General features: G+C 43.8%; 1 protein-coding gene across 2 annotated transcripts in view; it reads left to right on the top strand.

The window, feature by feature from the left end:
- The first annotated feature begins 5,834 nt into the window (after nucleotides 1–5,834).
- The window catches only part of NR6A1 (nuclear receptor subfamily 6 group A member 1), a 224,563-nt gene continuing 210,658 nt past the window's right edge, over nucleotides 5,835–19,739 (top strand). For both annotated transcript variants that reach the window (XM_082695576.1, XM_082695575.1), the window contains exon 1: nucleotides 5,835–6,154. In XM_082695576.1, coding sequence (XP_082551702.1) covers nucleotides 6,055–6,154 — 100 coding nt within the window. In that variant the 5' untranslated portion in view covers nucleotides 5,835–6,054. The remainder of the gene's footprint in view (nucleotides 6,155–19,739) is intronic.

Raw genomic sequence — 19,739 nt, 5'->3', positions numbered from 1 at the left:
CAGGGGCGGAGCTAGGGTGGAGGGGGCAACCCGCCCCGCCCGGGCCTCTGCGGGGCCTCTTCGCCATTGGGCGGCTCTCCGAAGGGCATCCCTGCGAGGACACAAAAAAGGGTCTTGTTCCCGAGTCCCTAGGAGCAGCGCGGCCAATAAGCGGAGCGCGGGGTCCCCCCGCGGGCGGAGGTCCTGCTCTGTGAGATGGGAGACCTTGGGTGTGTCCCTTCACCTCTTTGAGCCTCAGCTTCCTCATCTGTAAAATGGGAGAAATAGTGCTTTCCTTTTGGAGTGGTTGTAAAGTTCAGATGAGTCGTGTTTCCAAGGCAGGCGAGACTTAGAGCTCTCCCAACACTCAGACCCCGCCAGCTCTGCCTTTTTCACGGCTCAGCACACCCCCCCCCCCCCCCCCGCGCCGCCGCTTGTTTCTTTCCTCTTCCCTCCAAAATCCCGCCCGTGGACCCCCAACTCAACTTCAGGAGCTCCTGGCGTTTAAACACCCTTTCTCCTCCCCTTCCTCGGCAGGGAGAGCTCCATTTCTCCGGTTCCTAGGCTGCAAAACTTTTCAAATGGAGCCGCCTCCTGTCGTCACTCCTCAGGTTCCCTGCCCCTCCCCTCGCTCCGGGGCTCTTCGATCTCACTAGGGAGGTGGCTCGTGGAGGGCCCCCGGAGCTCCTGTACCGCACCCAAGGCGGCACCTCTTTACCCTCCCAGAATCGACGGCTCTGGATCATGCCTCCTTCTTAAACCCTCTCCTCTCTGGGTTTCTTTCTGATTCCCCGAATTATCTTATTATTTTTTTTCCCCCATTCAACAAGTATTTATGGAGTGCCTAGTAAATGCCCTTCCTTACCGCTACTCTCAAGAACTTCCCCCTCGTGCATATCCCCTCCCCTGCACCTTTTCTTCATAGAATTTATCACCCCATGAAACTTTCTAGCTGGTATGTGTGTTTCCTTGCATCCTTTATGCCTTCCCTTGTGGGAGAGACATAAATCAACAGTGCACAGACCTTACCCACGAGCAGCTAGCTGAGCGGTCTGGCAGCGTGGCCCCAGGACCAGCAGCCTCAGCATCACCTGGGAACTTAGAAATGCAAGTTCTCAGGCCCTAACCCAGATCTCGGGAAGCAAAAACTTTAGGGATGGGGCCCGGCAATCTGTTTTAATAAGTCCTCCAGAGGATTTATAATTTGGAACTACCGGATTAATACAAGGTCTGGTGCTCTTGGACTCTGAGCTGTGACAAGTCACGTGTGGCCAGTATTCAGTACAGATTAGCTTCTTTCATGACTAGAGATCAGGGGATGTGTCAAAACCAGGGCTGGATTAGTATAAAACATGAATATGCTGCTTTTAGTGTTTTGTTTTGTTTTAAAATATTTTATTTATTTGAGACAGGGGTGGGGAAGAGGGAAAAGCAGACCCCCTACTGATATGGGGGTTCGATCCCAGGATTCTGGGATCCTGACCAGAGCCAAAGGCAGAAGCTTAACCGACTTAGCCACCTAGGTGCCCCTGGTGTGTGGTCTTATGTGCACAGACTATTTGTGAATGGACACACTATAAACCAGTATGGTGGTTATTGTTCCGGAGGGAAATCAGTTTTGGGGAATTAGAGTAAGGAGAAAGGTTTACTTTTCGTTGAATACTTTTTTTGCATCTGGGAATTTTGTAATGCACGTCTTAGCTATTCAAATAATAGACTAAATGTACTGAAAGCACAGGGGTTCTCTTTCCTAGCCTGGTTCTGGCTCTCTGGCTAGCTTTGGAAGAACAAGTCCACTGTCGCCCCAAACTCTGCCCTCTGCTGGCTGCTCCATAAGAGAGCCCCACGGTCTCCTTTCCTTCTTTTCACCATTCTCTCCTGCCCCTCTTTCCCTCAGCAGGCTCCAGTTACAATGGATTCTCTCAGTTCCCCCTTGGCCGTGGGACCTTTGCATATGCTGTTCCTTCCTCCTGAAACTGTCTCTCTGCTCAATCTCACTTACTCCTACTCATTCTTTCCATCTTATTTCAATGTTCCTTATCCCAGAAAGCCTCCCTGATCATCACCCCCAACTGAAATGAACCCTGTCACACATTCCCGCAGCACCAGGAACTTCTAGGTGTGTTGTCAGTTGTAGAACTTATGCGCACTTGTGGGTTTGTATGGTTATTTGATCTGATTAGTGTCTGACTACACCACCCATGATGGGGCTCAAACCTGCTTTGTTCTTTTCTTCTTTTTTTAAAACCTGCTTTGTTCTTTCTTTCTTTCTTTTTATTTTTTTATTTTTTAAAGATTTTATTTATTTATTTGACAGAGAGAGATCACAAGTAGGCAGAGAGGCAGGCAGAGAGAGAGAGACGAGGAAGCAGGCTCCCTGCCGAGCAGAGAGCCTGATGCGGGACTCGATCCCAGGACCCTGAGATCATGACCTGAGCTGAAGGCAGCGGCTTAACCCACTGAGCCACCCAGGAGCCCATTCTTTCTTTCTTTTTAAAAAGATTTTATTTATTTACTTGACAGACAGAGATCACAAGTAGGCAGAGAGGCAGGCAGGAGAGAGGAGGAAGCAGGCTCCCTGAGGAGCAGAGAGCCCGATGCGGGGCTCGATCCCAGGACCCTGGGATCATGACCTGAACTGAAGGCAGAGGCTTTAACCCACTGAGCCACCCAGGTGTCCCTAAACCTGCTTTGTTCTTAACTGTCTCCCTGTTTTGTCCTGTTCCTCTGTCTGCCTCTGGCCTCAGGACAACTCCCCTGAAGATCTCTCCATATCCTTACATACTTTCCTTCCCAGCTCTTCTGTTAGGACTTCTGCACATCATGGGAATCTTTTCCATCTGTCCTTCCGAGCCTGTTTCCTCATTCATAAATTGAGGTAAAGTACTGACTTCTCAGGATTGTTGGGGGGGGGGTAGGGAACACTGCAGGGAAAAGATTTCATCATAGGTGCTGGCCACATGGTAGCTGCCTACCTTATAGGACTCTGTATGTTTAGGACAGTGGCTGAGGTCTCAGCACATTGTCATTTCTCTCACCTTTCTCAGTCTCAACGTAGTTGACTTTTCCCAAGGGGCATTTTCAGAGAAGGGGTGAATGGGAATTAGGATCCTCTTTAACATAACAGGTCCCATTTATTAGGCCAGGACTTATATTATCTGCTTTGCATGCATCATGTTAATTCTCATAACAATCGCGTGAAGAAGCGACTATTATTTTCTCTCCCTTGCCTTATAAACCAGGACTTTGAGGCTCAGAAGTAACACGCCCAAGGTCACAGTTATTAAGTAGAGAAGTCTGATCTGTTTTATTCATCCTTTCGTCCACTTAGTAATTATTTATTGAGTGTCTATTATGTTCAGGCTCTGTGCTCAGCAGCTGGGGTTATAATGATGAAGGAGTGAAGAAAGGGATTTGACTAGTCAGATCTAGAAAAGCTTTTAGGAGAAAGTGGCAACAAAGCTGGAGTCTGAAGGAGGAGGATAAGTTGCTTCGAAGGGCTGAGTTTTTGGTGAACTTTTTGGCCCCATCTTTGAGGGTTAACTTAGAATATGTCCACCACTGAAACCCCAGGCCTTCAGGTTTCTGCAGTGCCACTTAACCTCTGATTGGATGTCCAGGGAAAGGGAACTCATTACCTCCAGAGGATTGAGATAAAAAGGGAAGTTCTGAGGGTGCCTGGGTGGCTCAGTCAGTTAGGCATCTGCCTTTGGCTACAGTTGTGATCCCAGGGTCCCGGGATTGAGCCCCAGATTGGGCTTCCTGCTCTGTGGGGAGGCTGCTTCTCCCTCTCCTTTTGCCTGCTCTTCTCCTTGCTTGTGCTCTGTCAAAAAAACAAAAACCAGGGGCACCTGGGTGGCTCAGTGGGTTGGACCTCTGCCTTTGGCTCGGGTCATGGTCTCGGGTTCCTGGGATCCGGCCCGCATAGGGCTCTCTGCTTCCCCCCACTACCCCCTGCCTGCCTCTCTGCCTACTTGTGATCTCTGTCTGTCAAAAATAAATAAATAAAATCTTTCCAAAAACCCCCCAAAAACCCAAAACTCAAAAAGCAACTTAAAAAAAGAGAGAGAGAGAGAGAGATAGAAAAAGAAAGGGAAGTTCTGGAAGGCCTAGGAAAGCCAAATGTCCCAACGTATTTTAGAACCCAGGACTAAGAGTGTGACCCAGAGGATCCATGTCTCTGCCCCCTTCCCAATCACACCACACTAAAGGCTTTTTCCCCCCCCTCAGGGCTGAGGAATGCTAGTAGGGAAGCAATTAGCTCAACAGAGCTATAAGAGAACACAGAGTGGATCTAGATGTCCCCTTGTGGGAAGTATTTAAAAACATGTCCCTAAGGATATATTTGAACAGGATCTTAAAAATGAATAGGAGTTTGGGAGTGGGTTGGATGAAGCCAGCCAGAGCTCCAGCTTGAAGGAGCCAAGGTTCAGACTCTGATGTCTGATGCACTAGGTTTGGAATCCCCGTTACTGCTGGGTCACTTCATCAGTGTATCATAGAGACAATATAGGAGTTACCTCATAGAGCAGGTGCAAGGTTTAGACAACCTAGCGTTCATGTAAATCTCTCAGAAAAGTGGTCAGCACTTTCCTGATTAAAGATACAATACAGGTTAACCAATGAAGGTAACACCTTCAAAGTGCAAGGAAGCGTTGCAAAACGTCCTGTGTAGCAGGGGAGGAAGGGGGTGTGATGGGAACTGTGGGCAGGGCTCAGCCCAGGCAGGGGTGTGAATGCCAGGATAAGCAGGGAATGAGAGACGAGCCATTGGTTTGGTAGGGTGGGATTCAGGGGTGGTGAGGAAGGGGCAGCCATGAGGAAGCTGTGGCATGACCCGGCAGGGGAGAGGCGGGCAAAGCAAGAGTTCTTGTTCCTTGTCTTCAAGCAGGTCAGGTAGAGCTTAGTTAGACCTGGGGTGGCAGCAAGTCCTTCCCTGGGAGTGTCGCCCTAGGCTGATGCCCCGGCAGGCCCAGAGGCTGGTGGCCGCGCGCCACCTGGTGGCTGCAGAAGTTAGGCTCGGTTGGGAGCAGGGGAGACCGCAAAAGCCGCATTTTTCTCTGGGAAACTGAGGCGGCGGGGCGGGGGGGGGGGGGGATAGGGTGGGGTTTGCGATCTTTCGATTGGACTTCGTCCCTATTTTCACCCCATTTTGCAGATAAGATAACCAAGGAGAAGGGAAGGCGAACAAGGCTGGGTAAAGAGTTTCTCATGCGGGGGGCTTCAAGACACCAGGAGTCAGGAGCCTGAGAGTTTCTTTAATGGCATCAATGGCCTGGAGCTTTATTTTCCATTCTGTTGGGCAGGGGGAAAATGAAAGAGGAGGAAGAGAAACCGTTGTCTTTCCCGCCCACCCGGAGGTAAAAGGCTTTTAAGAGTACCCCGGAAAGGAGAGTTTTATAGATTCCATTTGCATACGAACGTAGTCACCTGGAGTTAAACTCCGGCCCTTTAATCTCCGGTCCAATTTGTCCTGAAGCCGCGGAGGAAGTCCCTCGTGAATACCTCAAAGCTCCGCCCCCTCTAGTCCCCGCCCACAGGGCTGGGCTTCATTGCACGTGCTCAACCAGCTCCTTCCCGATCCGCCCCTAGGAAAGATTCATTGTCTATGAGGGGGGATACGGGGAGTCGCAGGGTACTTTGATCTTGGAAAAATCAAATAAAGAGAAGGTCCTGAAGTAATCTTTGTTAAATTTTTATCAGAAGTTCTTATCTCGGTTGGTGACACTGACAGGCCTTAGCCATCACTTCTCAGGTCTGCTTATCCTTCTTCCCACCCCTTCAATTAGTGGGGTCCCGCGTGGCCGGCCTCGCCCGGCGGACTTCAATTCCCAGAGTGCCCGTCGGGCCCGTGCGTGGCAGCGGCGCGTGACGTCGGGGGAGGGAGCTGGCCAGTGCTGAGGGGGCGCGGCGCGGAGGGGCGCGGAGCCGGGCGGCTCGGGGCCCAGAGAGCGCCGCGGCCGGGATTCCGCCGGCCCCTGACAGCCCCCTCCCCCCGGCGAACGACGACGACGAGGACGAGGGCGCCGGTCATGGCGGAGCAGCGAACCGAGCGCGGGCCCTGAGCACCACCGCATGGAGCGGGACGAACGGCCGCCTAGCGGAGGGGGAGGCGGCGGGGGCTCGGCGGGGTTCCTAGAGCCGCCCGCCGCGCTCCCTCCGCCGCCGCGCAACGGTGGGTGAGGGGCGTGCGGAACCCGGGCCCAGGAAGAAGCGATCGCCTGTCCCTTGCCCCCGGGGTTCTTTTCCTCTCAGCCGACTCTCTGGAAAGCCGCAGCGGCTCTGGGTCCCCTCAGCGTGGACCTTCACCCCGGTCCCCTTAGTTGCGGACCCTCCCTCACCTCCCCCGTGCTCCTGAGTGTTGACCCTCCCCCTCCTTCCCGGTTCCCCTCAGTGCGGACCCTCCCCCTGCCCGGTTCCTTCAACCCGGACCTTCGTTTCCCCCTCCCCCCTGTCCCTTCAGCACAGGCCTCCCCTCCCCCCGTCCCCCGTGCGCGAATCCTCCTCCCTCCCCCCAGGTCCCCTCAGCGCTGAGCCCTCCCCATCCCCTGGGTCCCTTCAGCTTGGACCCTCGGCGGCCCCCCCCACCTCGCGTCCCGTCAGTGGGGGTTTCCCTCCCCCTCGGGTCCCCTGTGCTCAGAGCTTCCCCTTTCTCCCCTCGGAAGGTCCCTTCAGCGCCCTCCTCTCCCCTCCCCCCGTCCCCTCGGCTCCTTCCCACGCGGGTGCCCCCTCCCTCCGCGAACGCCACACCCTCGTCCTAGTCGTTCTCTGCTCTCACCTTTCTGGAGCCGCTTTCCTACTCTGCAGTCCCGCGCTTCCCCTGCCACCCCCGTATGCACCGCGAGCCTCCACCTCTGCCCCGACCCCCAGTTCGTTAGCTCCCGGCTCAGCGCTTCCTTTTCGGATCTTTCGGTGCCTGCTCCACACCCCATTCCTCTGCTCCTGCCTCCGCAGTACTCAGCCCCCTTCTCTGCAGCCTCAGCTCCCTGGCCCGACCGGGGGCTCGGGACACCTGCCTCTTCCCTCCCTCCAGCGGCCCGTCTGGGTCCGCGCCTTCCCATGCTCAGTTCTCCCCTTTCCTTTCGCGGTCCCGGACCCGGGGGCTGAGAATTCCTCACCTGGCCCGGCCCTTCCTCCGGCTCTCCCCCTGCCCCCACGTCCGGGCCAAGTCCTCGGGTTCCTCCGGGAGGACTTGCCTTCTCCACCCCCCCCCCGCCCCCAACTCCCTTCCTCTGCGGGGTGTTTTATTTGTATCTGTTTGATATTTTCCCCCCTCGGTGTTTGCCGCGGAATGTTTTTATTGGTAACGTGTAAGGAGCTTTTGTGAGGTCGTAAAAGGTGAACTTTTGAACTTGGAAAGCGCCCTGGAGCAATTAGCGCAGGCGATAGCCCCGGGAGGCCTGCATTACAAAGGGTGCTCGTACAGGCGGGCAAACGCTCCGGCTGCAAACCCGATTTATTTATTTATTTGCCCTGCCTTCCACCTTTCACATCTCCTCATTTCCGAATAAAGGGCAGGCTCTCAGAGATCAGCGCCTCCTCCCCTCTCTGCGCCATAAACTCGCAATTCTCTGAAAGATCTAGGACCGAACAGTGTCTAACAAGTAACAGATTTCAAATTGAATGCAAACACCCGGGACAGTTAGGAGGCACTAAAAATTAATTGCTTCAGTAAGAAGTTTCTCAATCAGGACAGTGACCGGGCAGGTGTGAAGAAAGTAACCTGAAAATAGGTCATTTAGGCGCTCAATTGTGGAATGAATGAGGAGCTACGGAAGGAGAGAGATTTGGGGGTTAATCTGCGCCTTCGTGTACTTATAAACTCATCAGACATTTACTGCCAATTCAGTAGATCTGGTATTTTTACCAGTTAAGGGAAAAGTTGGTTTAGCAGAGAGCCTGGTTAATTTCACTTGATGTTGCTGACCAAATAGTGGTATGTTTTAAAAGCTCTTGTCCTTTTTTAAGATGTATGTGATGTGTGGTATCTGGGTGGCTGGCAGTCCCCCGGGATGTCTTTGGAGAATAATTTCTGAATGTGAACATGTTTGAGATCAATAAAATCCCGTGTCACAAAGGAGGAGGCTGGAATCCATCGAGGGTAGAAGACAGTATCGTAGGAACAAAGGATTTCTTTAAGGCTTTTGACTTTTTAAGCTTTTAAAACAGATTTCTTTTGATATTGATGTATGAACGTTGTAAATCCTGATCTAAAATTTATGATGCTGATTTTTTTTTTTTTACCCAATTTACATCTATCTTATAGCCCATATTAAGGGCATATATTTTCATAATGTCTTTCTACGTGTGTTTACTTCCTGTACCCACCTGTGCCTAATATGTAGATGATCGATTTTAGTGCAGACATTACTTTCAGTTCTACTTGAGAATGTTGTAAGGGAAGCCTAGGAACTGCATTTGCTATTAATTATTCATTAGTACATTTTAAAGAACTCAATGGTAATTTTAACTCTTAATCAAATTTCCCATTCATAGTCTCATTTCCTCAATTGGTCAGAACCATTTAAAAGAATGTTATTGAACATTCCATTTAGACCAGGCTGGCTTTAATATTTTACATCAGTCCATTTTAGTGCTACAAATATTTCCTTTTTCTTGAAAACACAGTGGGACTTTGGGCAGTTTGATAGGGCTTAAAAGAAAATACACGAAACATTAGACTGTTGTGGGATGTTTTATTTTTCAGTGTAATAATGAGTATTTTGTAGTGTTTTACAATTTATGTTCATTATCTATTGTAATTTAACATGCTTACAATAGAATTAACAGAATAGAAAAAAAAAGTTTACCTTTGAAATGGTGGGGACTTTTTTTCCCCGCTTTTATACTTATTAATATTTTCCTCCAAAAGTAAGTGAAACTGCTTAAGTTCTAAGCAGAGTAAATAAATTCTCCTGGCTTTTTATCCTAATGACTGATTTCCATTTTGTATGAAATATTTGCAGTGGTTAGCTATCTAGATAGGAGGTCTTTCGGTTTGTGTCATGAAGAAATAAACTGGAGGTGGAATTTTAGAAATGTTTTCCTGCCGGAAATGCCATTAATGCTGAATTTACAGTCTTTTAGATGTTTTTTATTATTCTATCAGAACAGTTGCTAGCCTTTTGATGCACCATCACCCTTTCAGGAATTTCATGTACTGGTTGCGCTAGGTATTTTCAGTTGTTGCTCTAGGTTTTCATAACACGAACTCATTTAGTCATAATAGAAGACTGCTCTCTTTTTGGGGTTTCAAAGGAGGAGGATTTGAGGAAGTATATGCTGACTATTAGGTTTGTTGTATTTTAATAGAATGAAGTAGTCTTTTCGATATTTTAAGTAAAAGGAAGGTTATAAGTCATTACCAGTAATTAAAAGCATGTTTTGTGTAACTATACTTTGGAGGAAATGAGGAGAAATTCGCTAATAATTTGACGCCTTTTTCCTTCTATGAGCGTGTCATGCAAATCTGAAAATATCTGAAAAATATCAGATATTTTCCATGACAGTTTAACATTTAGTTCTGTGACTTTAAAAGTTAATTCTGAGTCACCTCAGAGTTTTCTACTTTCATTTAAAAAAAACAAAACAAAACAAAAACATGCTGTGGTTCTGTTTTATACGAAGGGCACACAGGAATTTTTTAGTAAGTTCTTTGACCTCCAAAGAACACTGAAAGGCTACAAAGAATAAACAGGTTCACTGCTGATTTTTGAGCAGCTGAGGTGTGAGATGACCACATTTCTGATCTCAGGTTTACCATCAAAATCTTTGTTAGCATTTCTGTTTCTTGTAATGAAAAGATCATGAAATCCTTCATAATCTATAAATTATTCTGAATTACATAGGAAAAAGGTGTGTGGTGTGTGTGCATTGGCATGTGAAAGGAAGTTAGATGGGGAGGAGGAGGGAGAGCTAAGCGGGGAAAGAAAACCTGGTAGATTTGCTAAACTATGGCCAAATCTTGCCTTTCCGTATTTTATTCATAAGTTCTTGGTTTTTCTTTTTTTCCCCCTTTTCCTGTGGGGCAAAGGTAAAAAACAAGCCTTAGATTAAAATACCTAATTTTAGGTTAGGGGAGAATAGGGTTTAGAAATGCCAACTGCTAGTATGATATTGATAAAGAAGTTTTTTATGCCACTTGTGTTTGTTGTGTAAGTTGCCTTAAATTGCTAATGAATGTTTGTATGTTTGGGGGCCTGGGGCTGTGTTAGTGTGTTTCATCTTGTAATTAAGACACCATCACTTAAACTTTTTATAACTAGATAGATATTTATTGGTTTGTGTTGAATAAGTTGGTCCGTTGGTGAATTTTGTTCAGATCACAACCTCTGGCTTCAGAATTTCAAAAGCCAGGAAACTTAGTTTTCAACAAGCTCACTTAGATCTCTTCGGGGTTTTGTCATAATTTTTAGTTCTTATATTTACCTTTGTGTTCTAGCCAAGTTAAAGGACACTTTCTGTTTAAGTATTTGTTTCCATATAGGTTGAAGGCTAAATTCAAGAGGATGCCTTTTAAGAGTAAATAAATTCTATATTCTTGGTCATATTTATTCTTTTTTTTTTTTATTTTTTAAAGTAGGACAATAAAAATACCTTATTTTGTGTGAACCAATCACCTTATATGTGAAAATGAGTCACAGTCAAAAAAATTAAAGTTCTGAATCAAAAGATAAAATTTGCGTTCCTGCACAAAAACCAAATTGTCCTTGAAACAATTTTAACAGAAGTAGCTACTGAATCCCATGCAAATACTTAGTTCTTTGCAGTGCTTTGAAAGTATTTCTAAAACCAAGACATTGTAAGAGAGTGTTTTTGTTTCAAACTTTTGTACTCTTTTTGATTCAAACTGGCATTTTTAAGGTCAGCTTTTTCCCTGGCTCAGGTAATTTCTTAAGGGTTTACGGATGCTTTTGGTTGATAACTAGAGTTCAGAAATACCAGAATTATTGAAAGTCGGCAAGAAGTCCTGAGCCTGTAATTGATTTTCGGTGCTGAGTCGTGTTAGAGCCAAAGTTGCAGATTCCTCTTAGCTTAGCCTAAAAAGAAAAAAAAAAAAAAAACCCAAACTCTCCAAAAAACAAAAAACCCCCTCTGGGTGTAACTTTGATATATACAGTAGTACTACAATCAAGCCCAGTATTTATTGCTTGTTTTCCAACATGGCTTGTCTTTGCGAAAAAGATAAGGCTGTCAGACTACAGATAATGAAAATTAGGAGGAGACCATTGTGAGATGTCTTATTGCTTGCTTTTCAGTGTGGTTTAGAACTAACTGTAAAAGAGAGAACTTTGTTTGAAAGAATAAGATATTTCCGACTTTATTTTGTCCTTCCCTTATTACCTGCTATTAAATAGCAGTCTGTGTAGAACACCTTCTCAAGAAAACAGTTTTTTGCTAGTTATGATTATTTAAATAAGACTTCACTAGGTAACCCGGTAATTCTAATTAACAGTGATTTAGTTGTGGAGCTAACCAGGATTTCCTCAGCTGGCTGCTGGGGAGCTGAATTACTTTTTTCCCCACCCCCAGCTACACCAAATCTTTTGATCCCTAAGCTACAGTGGTTGTCATTTGAGAATGCAAACTGAGAGAAAATATGTTCTGAAGTTAGCCTACTTTGAGGCTTCACTTGCATTTTTGAATTTTTGTTTTTGAAAAAATGGGGATAATTGGACCTTCAAAATTTGTCTTGGATGGAGCAAATTCTCATGTCTCAGTAGAAAATTCCTTAAAAATACATTTCTTTAAGAATTTTGGGGTTGTTTTAATACTGACAGTCACTATTTCAAAAGAAATTCTTCTAATTAGAAATTCACAGGAGACATTTAAGCATTTGAGTTTCTTTAGGAATGAATGGGTATTGGGGAAAATGAGCCTTTATACAGCGGAAAAATTTTCATACAAGGTAGTTTGTGGTTTCTCTATCACTATTATAAGTTCAAATAAAGAATCAAAAATTCTTATGTCATACCAAATAAACTCTATAGTTTATTACATTAAGAGTTAACTTAAAATATATTCAAATAATGAGGTCTTTGGATCCTAATTGCAAACTGTACACCCTTCAGTTGTTTATATCAGAGAAGCTATTCAAGCATAAACCACAGATGGCAGTAGTAGCATATTTTTCTATTTTCTGGAGGGATTCTTGCTTTTAAGTTGGTGTCAATTCTGTGCGCACTGTTGATAAGTCAGCTGGCAAGTGTAATGTTTCCAAAACCCAATTCCCTAGGCAGCAACATGTAATGTATTCCGGAAACAAATCCGAGCATTTGATTTGAAGATACACTCTGTGGGTGGTTGGAACCAGAATAGTGACTTTGTTGAAGGGGGAAATTATAAGAACAAGTTGTTAATAATAATGATAGAGGGCATTGTTTGAGTAACAAACACATTGGAACTGTGGCTATGGTATTAGCAAAAGATATATTAACCCTAGATATTTGCTTGAACAACTATTTGCATTGGAAACAATTCACAATTCATTTAAAAAGTACTCCAGAATCATAATTTTGAGAGAAGTGCACAACTAAATTCCTTATGTGGGAGAGATAACTAGCCTTCTCAGCTTTTATATGTAACCTAATACATTTCATAGTATCATGGAATTCAAGATCTGTCTATAAGAGCATTTCGGAGGTCTATGAGTGGGTTCTGCTTGCTCTTCTAGTTAGTCACTATAGCATCAAGATTCCTGTGTTGTTAATTTTCTCCTTTAAAACACCGCTTGAAAAGGACATAATTGATTAACCAAATTTTTAAAACTGCTGTGATATTCCCTTTGAATCCAAAGGAAACAGAGGTATAATCATAGTTTAAGACTTGGGAAGCATTTCAGTAACAAATCTGTGCCAAAATGAAGGACAGGCTGATTTCATTGAAGGGAACTGCCTTATCCTATATTTAGTTTTCATTAAAATAATTAATTTTATGTAACTCATGCATTTATTTCAATCTTGAAGCTGTGTCATTTTGGAAGCATTAAAATTTAAGTCTCGTTACCCATTTTTGTTAACTTCTTAGAGATCAAATGCAATGTTCTTTGTATCACAGTTAACTCTAACTTAATTCAATTTAGTTTTTCTCAGAAAAAAAAAGACACGACACTTTTATGAAGTCTTACACATTTTTTTATCCTGCTTCCTCATCTCTTGCCTTTTAAAATTTATAAAAGAGTAATGACAGTACTCAGTTGGATTGTATTATTTTCTATCATTCATCATTTGTTGATCGTTGGTTACTGGATTGTTTTAGATGTAATTTCTTCCCATTCATTGAGTCCTTAACTTCGTTATCTATATTATCTAAACCAGTGGTTCTCAAAGGTGTTTCAAGCACTTCTGGGAGAGTCCCTGAGACTCTTTCAAGAGGTTCTTGAGGTCAGAGCTACTTTTATTGTAATATTGGCATTATTTGCCTTTTTCACCTTGTTGACATTTGTACTGATGTTGCAAAAACAATGGTGGTTGAAAATTGTTTGCACCTTAGACGAAATCAAGGCACAAATACACTGTACTAGTAGTCATTGTATTGTCACCTCCATGCACTTGTGTTTTTTTATTTTTTAAAGATTTTATTATTTATTTGACAGAGGGAGCGAGAGAGCACAAGCGGGGGGAGTGATGGAGAGAGAGGGAGAGACACAGGCTCCCCACTGAGAAGGGAGCCTGATGAGGGGCTCCATCCCAGGATCAGGACCCAAGCCGAAGGCAGACGATTAACCGTCTGATAAACGCAGGTGCCCCATGCAGTTGCATTTTTTTAAAAGCATTTCACCTAAGTCTGACTTTGATGAAGTGGTAAAAATGATTAATGTTATTAAATCTTGACCCTTCAGTACACATGTTTTTGATATTCCATTGAGGAAATGGCAAGTAGGGAAGTACACACAAAGAATTTCCACTGCGTACCAAAAGAGAGTACTTGTTTTTTTTTTTTTTTTAAAGATTTTATTTATTTGCCAGAGATAGAGAGAGAGAGAGAGAGTACACACAAGCAGGCAGAGGGGCAGGCAGAGGCAGCGAGAGAAGGAGGCTCCCTGCCGAGCAAGGAGCCCCATTCAGAACTCTATTCCAGGACCTTGGGATCATAACCTGAGCCGAAGGCAGCGGCTTAACCAACTGAGCCACCCAGGTGTCCCCGGAGTACTTGTTTTAAGGAAAAGTGCTTGTGCAGTTACGTTGTAAGCTGAACCAGTAGCTGCTTTTTTTAGTGGAACACTGTTTTCACTTGAAAGAACAGTTGACAAACTATGGTTTATTTGGACTTACGTATTTGGCAGTCCATTCTTTTGGAAAACGAACAGTGAACTTGTTACATCAAGGAAAACTGACAGTATTTGTTGCTGGTGAGTAAAATCTGACCTTTCAGATGGCAATTGGAATTTTGGAAAACTTATGCCTGCCACTTTGAGTTTGACAGCTACCCAGTATTTAAGGCCTTTTCTTTTCTCTCTCTTTTTTTTTTAAGATTTTATTTATTTATTTGAGAGACAGAGATCAGGCAGAGGGGCGGGCGAGGCTGGGGGAGCAGGCTCTGTGCTGAGCAGAGAGCCCCATGTGGGGCTCAGTCCCAGGACCCTGGGATCATGACCTGAGCTGAAGGCAGAGGCTTTAACCCACTGAGCCACCCAGGTGCCCCTTAAGGCCTTTTCTGAAGAAGAAAAGTATCACTATTAACAAATTTGGTTTTATATTGATATTATATATAATGAAATATGCTAATATTTTGAATATCATATTTCAGTGAAGGAATATTTTACAGGTCACTGGTGTGTACAGAATCATGTTCAAAGGTCGATAGACCAGTGGATTTTAAGTGACAGAATACACAAAGTTCATTGATACAGTTTTATATTTCACACTGAACTAACTTTTTTTTTTTTAGAAGATTTATTTTAGCGAGAATATGGGGATAGGGGTAAGGAAGGGGCAGAGGGAGAGGGAGAGAGTGCCTTTAAAAAAATTTTTTTTTAAAGATTTTATTTATTTGACAGAGAGACAGTGAGAGAGGGACCACAAGCAGGGGGAGTGGGAGAGGGAGAAGCAGGCTTCCCGCAGAGCAGGGAGCCTGATGCAGGGTTTGATCCCAGGACCCTGGGATCATGATCTGAGCCCAAGGCAGACACTTAACAGCTGAGACACTTAACACTCTCCCACGCACCCTGGGAGAGAATGTCTAAGCAGCCTCCACGTAGAGCAGATGTAGGGCCCCTTCTCATGATCCTAAGATCACAATCTGAGCCAAAATCAAGAGTTGATTCTTAGCCGACTGTGCCACCCAGGCACCCCTCATACTGAACTAACCTTTTTTTTTTTTTAATAATTAATTTTATTTATTTATTTATTTTTTAAGATTTTATTTATTTATTTGACAGCGAGAAATCACAAGTAGATGGAGAGGCAGGCAGAGAGAGAGAGAGGGAAGCAGGCTCTCTGCTGAGCAGAGAGCCCGATGCGGGACTCGATCCCAGGACCCTGAGATCATGACCTGAGCCGAAGGCAGCGGCTTAACCCACTGAGCCACCCAGGCGCCCTGAACTAACCTTTAAGAAACTACTTCTAAGGGGCTCCTGGGTGTCTCAGTGGGTTAAAGCCTCTGCTTTCAGCTCAGGTCATGATCCCAGGGTCTTGGGTTCGAGAGCCCTTCGTCAGGCTCTCTGCTCAGCAGGGAGCCTGCTTCCCCTCCCCTCTCTCTGCCTGCCTCTCTGCCTACTTGTGATCTCTGTCTGACAAATAAATAAATAAAATCTTAAAAAAAAAAAAAAACTACTTCTAAAACATTTAACTGAGTTTTGGTGGATTATCAAAGAAAAATATCTACAATTATTTTATTTTTTTTAACAAAAAAAATTTTTTTTTAAATTTATTTATTTGATAGAGATCACATGTAGGCAGAGAGGCAGGCAGAGAGAGGAGGAAGCAGGCTCCCCACTGAGCGGAGAGCCCAATGCAGGCCATGACCTGAGCCGAAAGCAGAGGATTTAACCTAGTGAGCCACCCAGGTGCCCACTATTTTAGTAAGCAAATACTTCTTCCTTTTCCAATCATAAATCTCAGGCAATATTTTCTGCCTATACTTCAACCAAAACATTTTATCACATTGTGATAAAATGCATATAGAAGAATCTAGCTGCCAGAATTAAGCCAGATGTTAAAGAGATTACCAAAAATACAAAACAATGCCATTCTTCTCACCAGTTTTTTTGTTGTAAAATAGTTATTTTTCATAAAAATGTTATTTAATGTGATGGGTTTGTTACTTTTAAATGAGTAGTCTTAAAATTTCTCAAGTTTTCTAGCATGATAAATGATCGATAGTTTTTACCCACATAAACATTAGCTCATGGAAGTCCTCAGTTATTTTGAAGAATGTAAAAGGGGTTCTGATCCCTCAGACCAAAACTATGTGAGAACTCTGTTATAAATGAATGAACCTAAGGTGTAAGAAAATGGTGACCTCACAAGATACTATTGTTAGTACTTTGTTACTTTGGGTTGTCCTTTCATTGCCTTTTCCCCCCCCTCTGTAAAGGGATTGCAGAGAGGGGAAAAAAATGAAAGAGTTCATATTTTAAGTTTTCTTTGCTTAAGACTAAATGAAGTGTGTCATAGTTCATCCTCACTGAGTTCTCTGATAAGGCTTTTGTTACCTGTTACATGAAACCTGTTGCTTAACTCTTAATTATCTGGTGGTAGAAATTTTCCAACAGAACCTGTTTCCTCACTAAGGGGAGGTTTATAATTGTGGAAATAAATCTGTGACACACAAATACTTAATGAGTCATTCCTGTAAAAGTAGAATATTTATGTGGGATTTTAAAAGATCCTGTCTTGCTTTTTAAAACTTCCAAGAATAGCTTGCTTGTTTGCTTTCAGACAAGTTCAGCTTTCATTGACTCTTTTAAAGTTGTGATTTTGGCAATGTCATTTTGTAGATTGGTTTGCCTTTTAACGTGATTTTCACTGAGGGAAGTGGTAATAAAGCCTGTATAGAAGAAGTATCTCCTCTTCTGGTCTAAGAAAACCCTTTCCTAGTGTGAGTAACGTTTTAGTGTAAGTCAATTACTATGTTGTTAAAGAGTTAGGGATTTACTCCTAAGGGTAGTTGCTAGATAGAACACATTCTGTAGTGAGCTTGCTAGGAGAAGAAATGTCACATGACAATGTGAATAACAATAAGGAGTTACTGGATCAGAACTTAAGATGAAGCTTGGTGGGTGATGAAAGATCAGTGAGATGTTTGGACTTCCTTCCTTGAGAGCTCTGTAATTATCTTGTTCTTGGAGTTTCATGTAATGAACCTTTTAAAGCATTTTTGTATTATTCCCTCAGGGTTGCAGCTTAGTCGTAAAATACAAGTGTTTCCTTTTTCACTTTAATACTTAATTTCAAGTTTCACATGAAATTCTTAAATTCATGCTTCATCAATTGATTTGAATTGTTTTAATTACTAAAATTAATAGCTGAGGCAGATTATTTTTTCTTCCATATTGCTTTACTCTTGAAATCTAACCTGTCAGGAGACTTCCTCTCTAGCCTTACAATCCTTCTTCCTTCAAAATCCCTTTTTAGCAGGATAATAAACCACCTGGGGGAACCCCCCACTGATATCTATTTAGAGGGCTTTGTTTTTTGGAAGTAGCAGTAGTTTTTGTCAGGAGAAAGGATTTTGGTTAGATGGTGTGAGAGGAAAAGAGCATGGACTCTGGAGTGTGGCAGAACAAAGATCACAGCTACGTGACTTTGCCACTTGACTTCTCTGAACTTTGGTGTTCTCATTTAGTAATTATAGCAGTTAACATTTATATAGTAGACTTTTTTAGAGATTTTATTTATTTATTTGAGAGAGAAAATGAGAGTATGAGAGGGGAGGGGTCAGAGGGAGAAGCAGACTCCCTGCTGAGCAGGGAGCCCAGTCACGACCCGAGCCAAAGGCAGTCGCTTAACCAACTGAACCACCCAGGTGCCCTAATATTTATATAATATTCTAAGCACCTTACATATATTAACTCAGTTTATCCTCATAACTCTATGAATTAGGTGCTCTGTTATCCTCTTCATTTTGCAAGTGCGAAAACTAAAGTCCATAGGTTAAGCCCCAAATTTTGTAGTTAGTAACATTGTGAAAAATTGTTTCCTAGATTTAATTCTTCCCCATCGGGCGCCTGGGTGGCTCAGTGGGTTAAGCCGCTGCCTTCGGCTCGGGTCGTGGTCTCAGGGTCCTGGGATCGAGCCCCGCATCGGACTTTCTGCTCAGCAGGGAGCCTGCTTCCTCCCCTCTCTCTGCCTGCCTCTCTGCCTTCTTGTGATCTCTCTCTCTGTCAAATAAATAAATAAAATCTTTAAAAAAAATAATAATAATTCTTCCCCACCTCCAGGCTATTAAGGATTAGTGACAAGGTCTGTGAAGTGCCAAGCAAAATGTCTGTCCCAAAGCAGATCCTTGTGAATCCAGGCTAGTTATAGTTGTTGAAGAGGCCCAGAACTCAGCTTCCTATAGTCACAGGATTCACTTTTAGAATTCCAAGTCACTTTTTTCTTTCTCTCATGTTGGCTTTAACAAGCCAACCAGAAAACTATTTTGTGGAGTAAGGGACAATCCTTGGTGGCCCTAAAGAGTGTCAAGGAAAGAAGGGGTTTTGAGCTACTCAAGGCACGGGTAACATATCTTGTATCAGTGTCCTCAACACTGAGCACAAGGAATTGGTGTTTTATGAATGTTGAATGAATAAATGAATGAAAGAACAGTTAGGTCAGGGATCTGAGTCTTGATTTTATCAGAGACATTTGAATCTGAGTCCTTTGCTGGTAGTCAGAGAAAGTCTCCAAAACATATGGGAAGAGAATGATGTACTTCTTAGTCACTTGGGAAAATTGGCGCCAATATCTATGTCAAGCAGTGTGTTAAAAAGTAAATCCAAGGTTTGACCAAGGGCCCTCAAACCAGAATGTAGTTTCTGTTTGGGAATGTGGCTCTCCTTATAACTAAAATGACTAGATAAACCAGATAAAGATGAGAAGGCCAATCAACTCCTGGCTGTTTGACCGCATTGGGGAATTCAGTTTAGGAAACGATGGCTTTGGGCGCCTGGTGGCTCAGTGGGTTAAGCCTCTGCCTTCCGGCTTGGGTCATGTTCTCAGGGTCCTAGGATCGAGGCCCGCATCAGGCTCTCTGAAACAATGGCTTTGTCTCTTGTACCTTTTTTACTTTTGCCACACAAAAGCTGGCTATATGGAGAAGAAGGGAACCAATCCAAGAAGGTTGATGTAACTCTTTGCAAATGGAAGTATAAGAATCACTTGTAAAAGCTTATAAAATACAGAAAATGAGTGAGAAAAATGTGGCAGTGTGGGTTAATTATGGTAGCAGTATGGTCTGCGTAGGAAAAGACTTGAGAGAAGAGGCCAACCAACCACACTATCTGGGGAGGTAGGATGCCGAGGAGCTAGTTGTTGCCTGGGTTTTGCCTGGGTTCTGATTCTAACTTGTTACAAAGTCATATCTATATGTCACCTGTAAAATGAAAGAGCTAAATTAGATAATCCTTCAGGGATTTTCCAGCTTTATGATGGAATGAATTGGGTAAAACAGGAAGTTGCAATTTAGGAAAGCCCTGCCTAAAGCAAATAGCTATGATACAGCATAGATTATCTGGGAGGATTTTGATTTCAGATACTGTTCAGTCATCCCTCAAAGAACGTTTGTATTTATTGTACATACTCTGTTTACCTGTTTCGAATTTAGAACACCTGGCT

The sequence above is a fragment of the Mustela nivalis genome (assembly GCF_964662115.1).
Source record: "Mustela nivalis genome assembly, chromosome: 13".
Lineage (NCBI taxonomy): Eukaryota > Metazoa > Chordata > Mammalia > Carnivora > Mustelidae > Mustela > Mustela nivalis.
The sequence above is the reverse complement of the archived record's forward strand: the minus strand, read 5'-3'. Positions and strand labels throughout refer to the sequence as shown.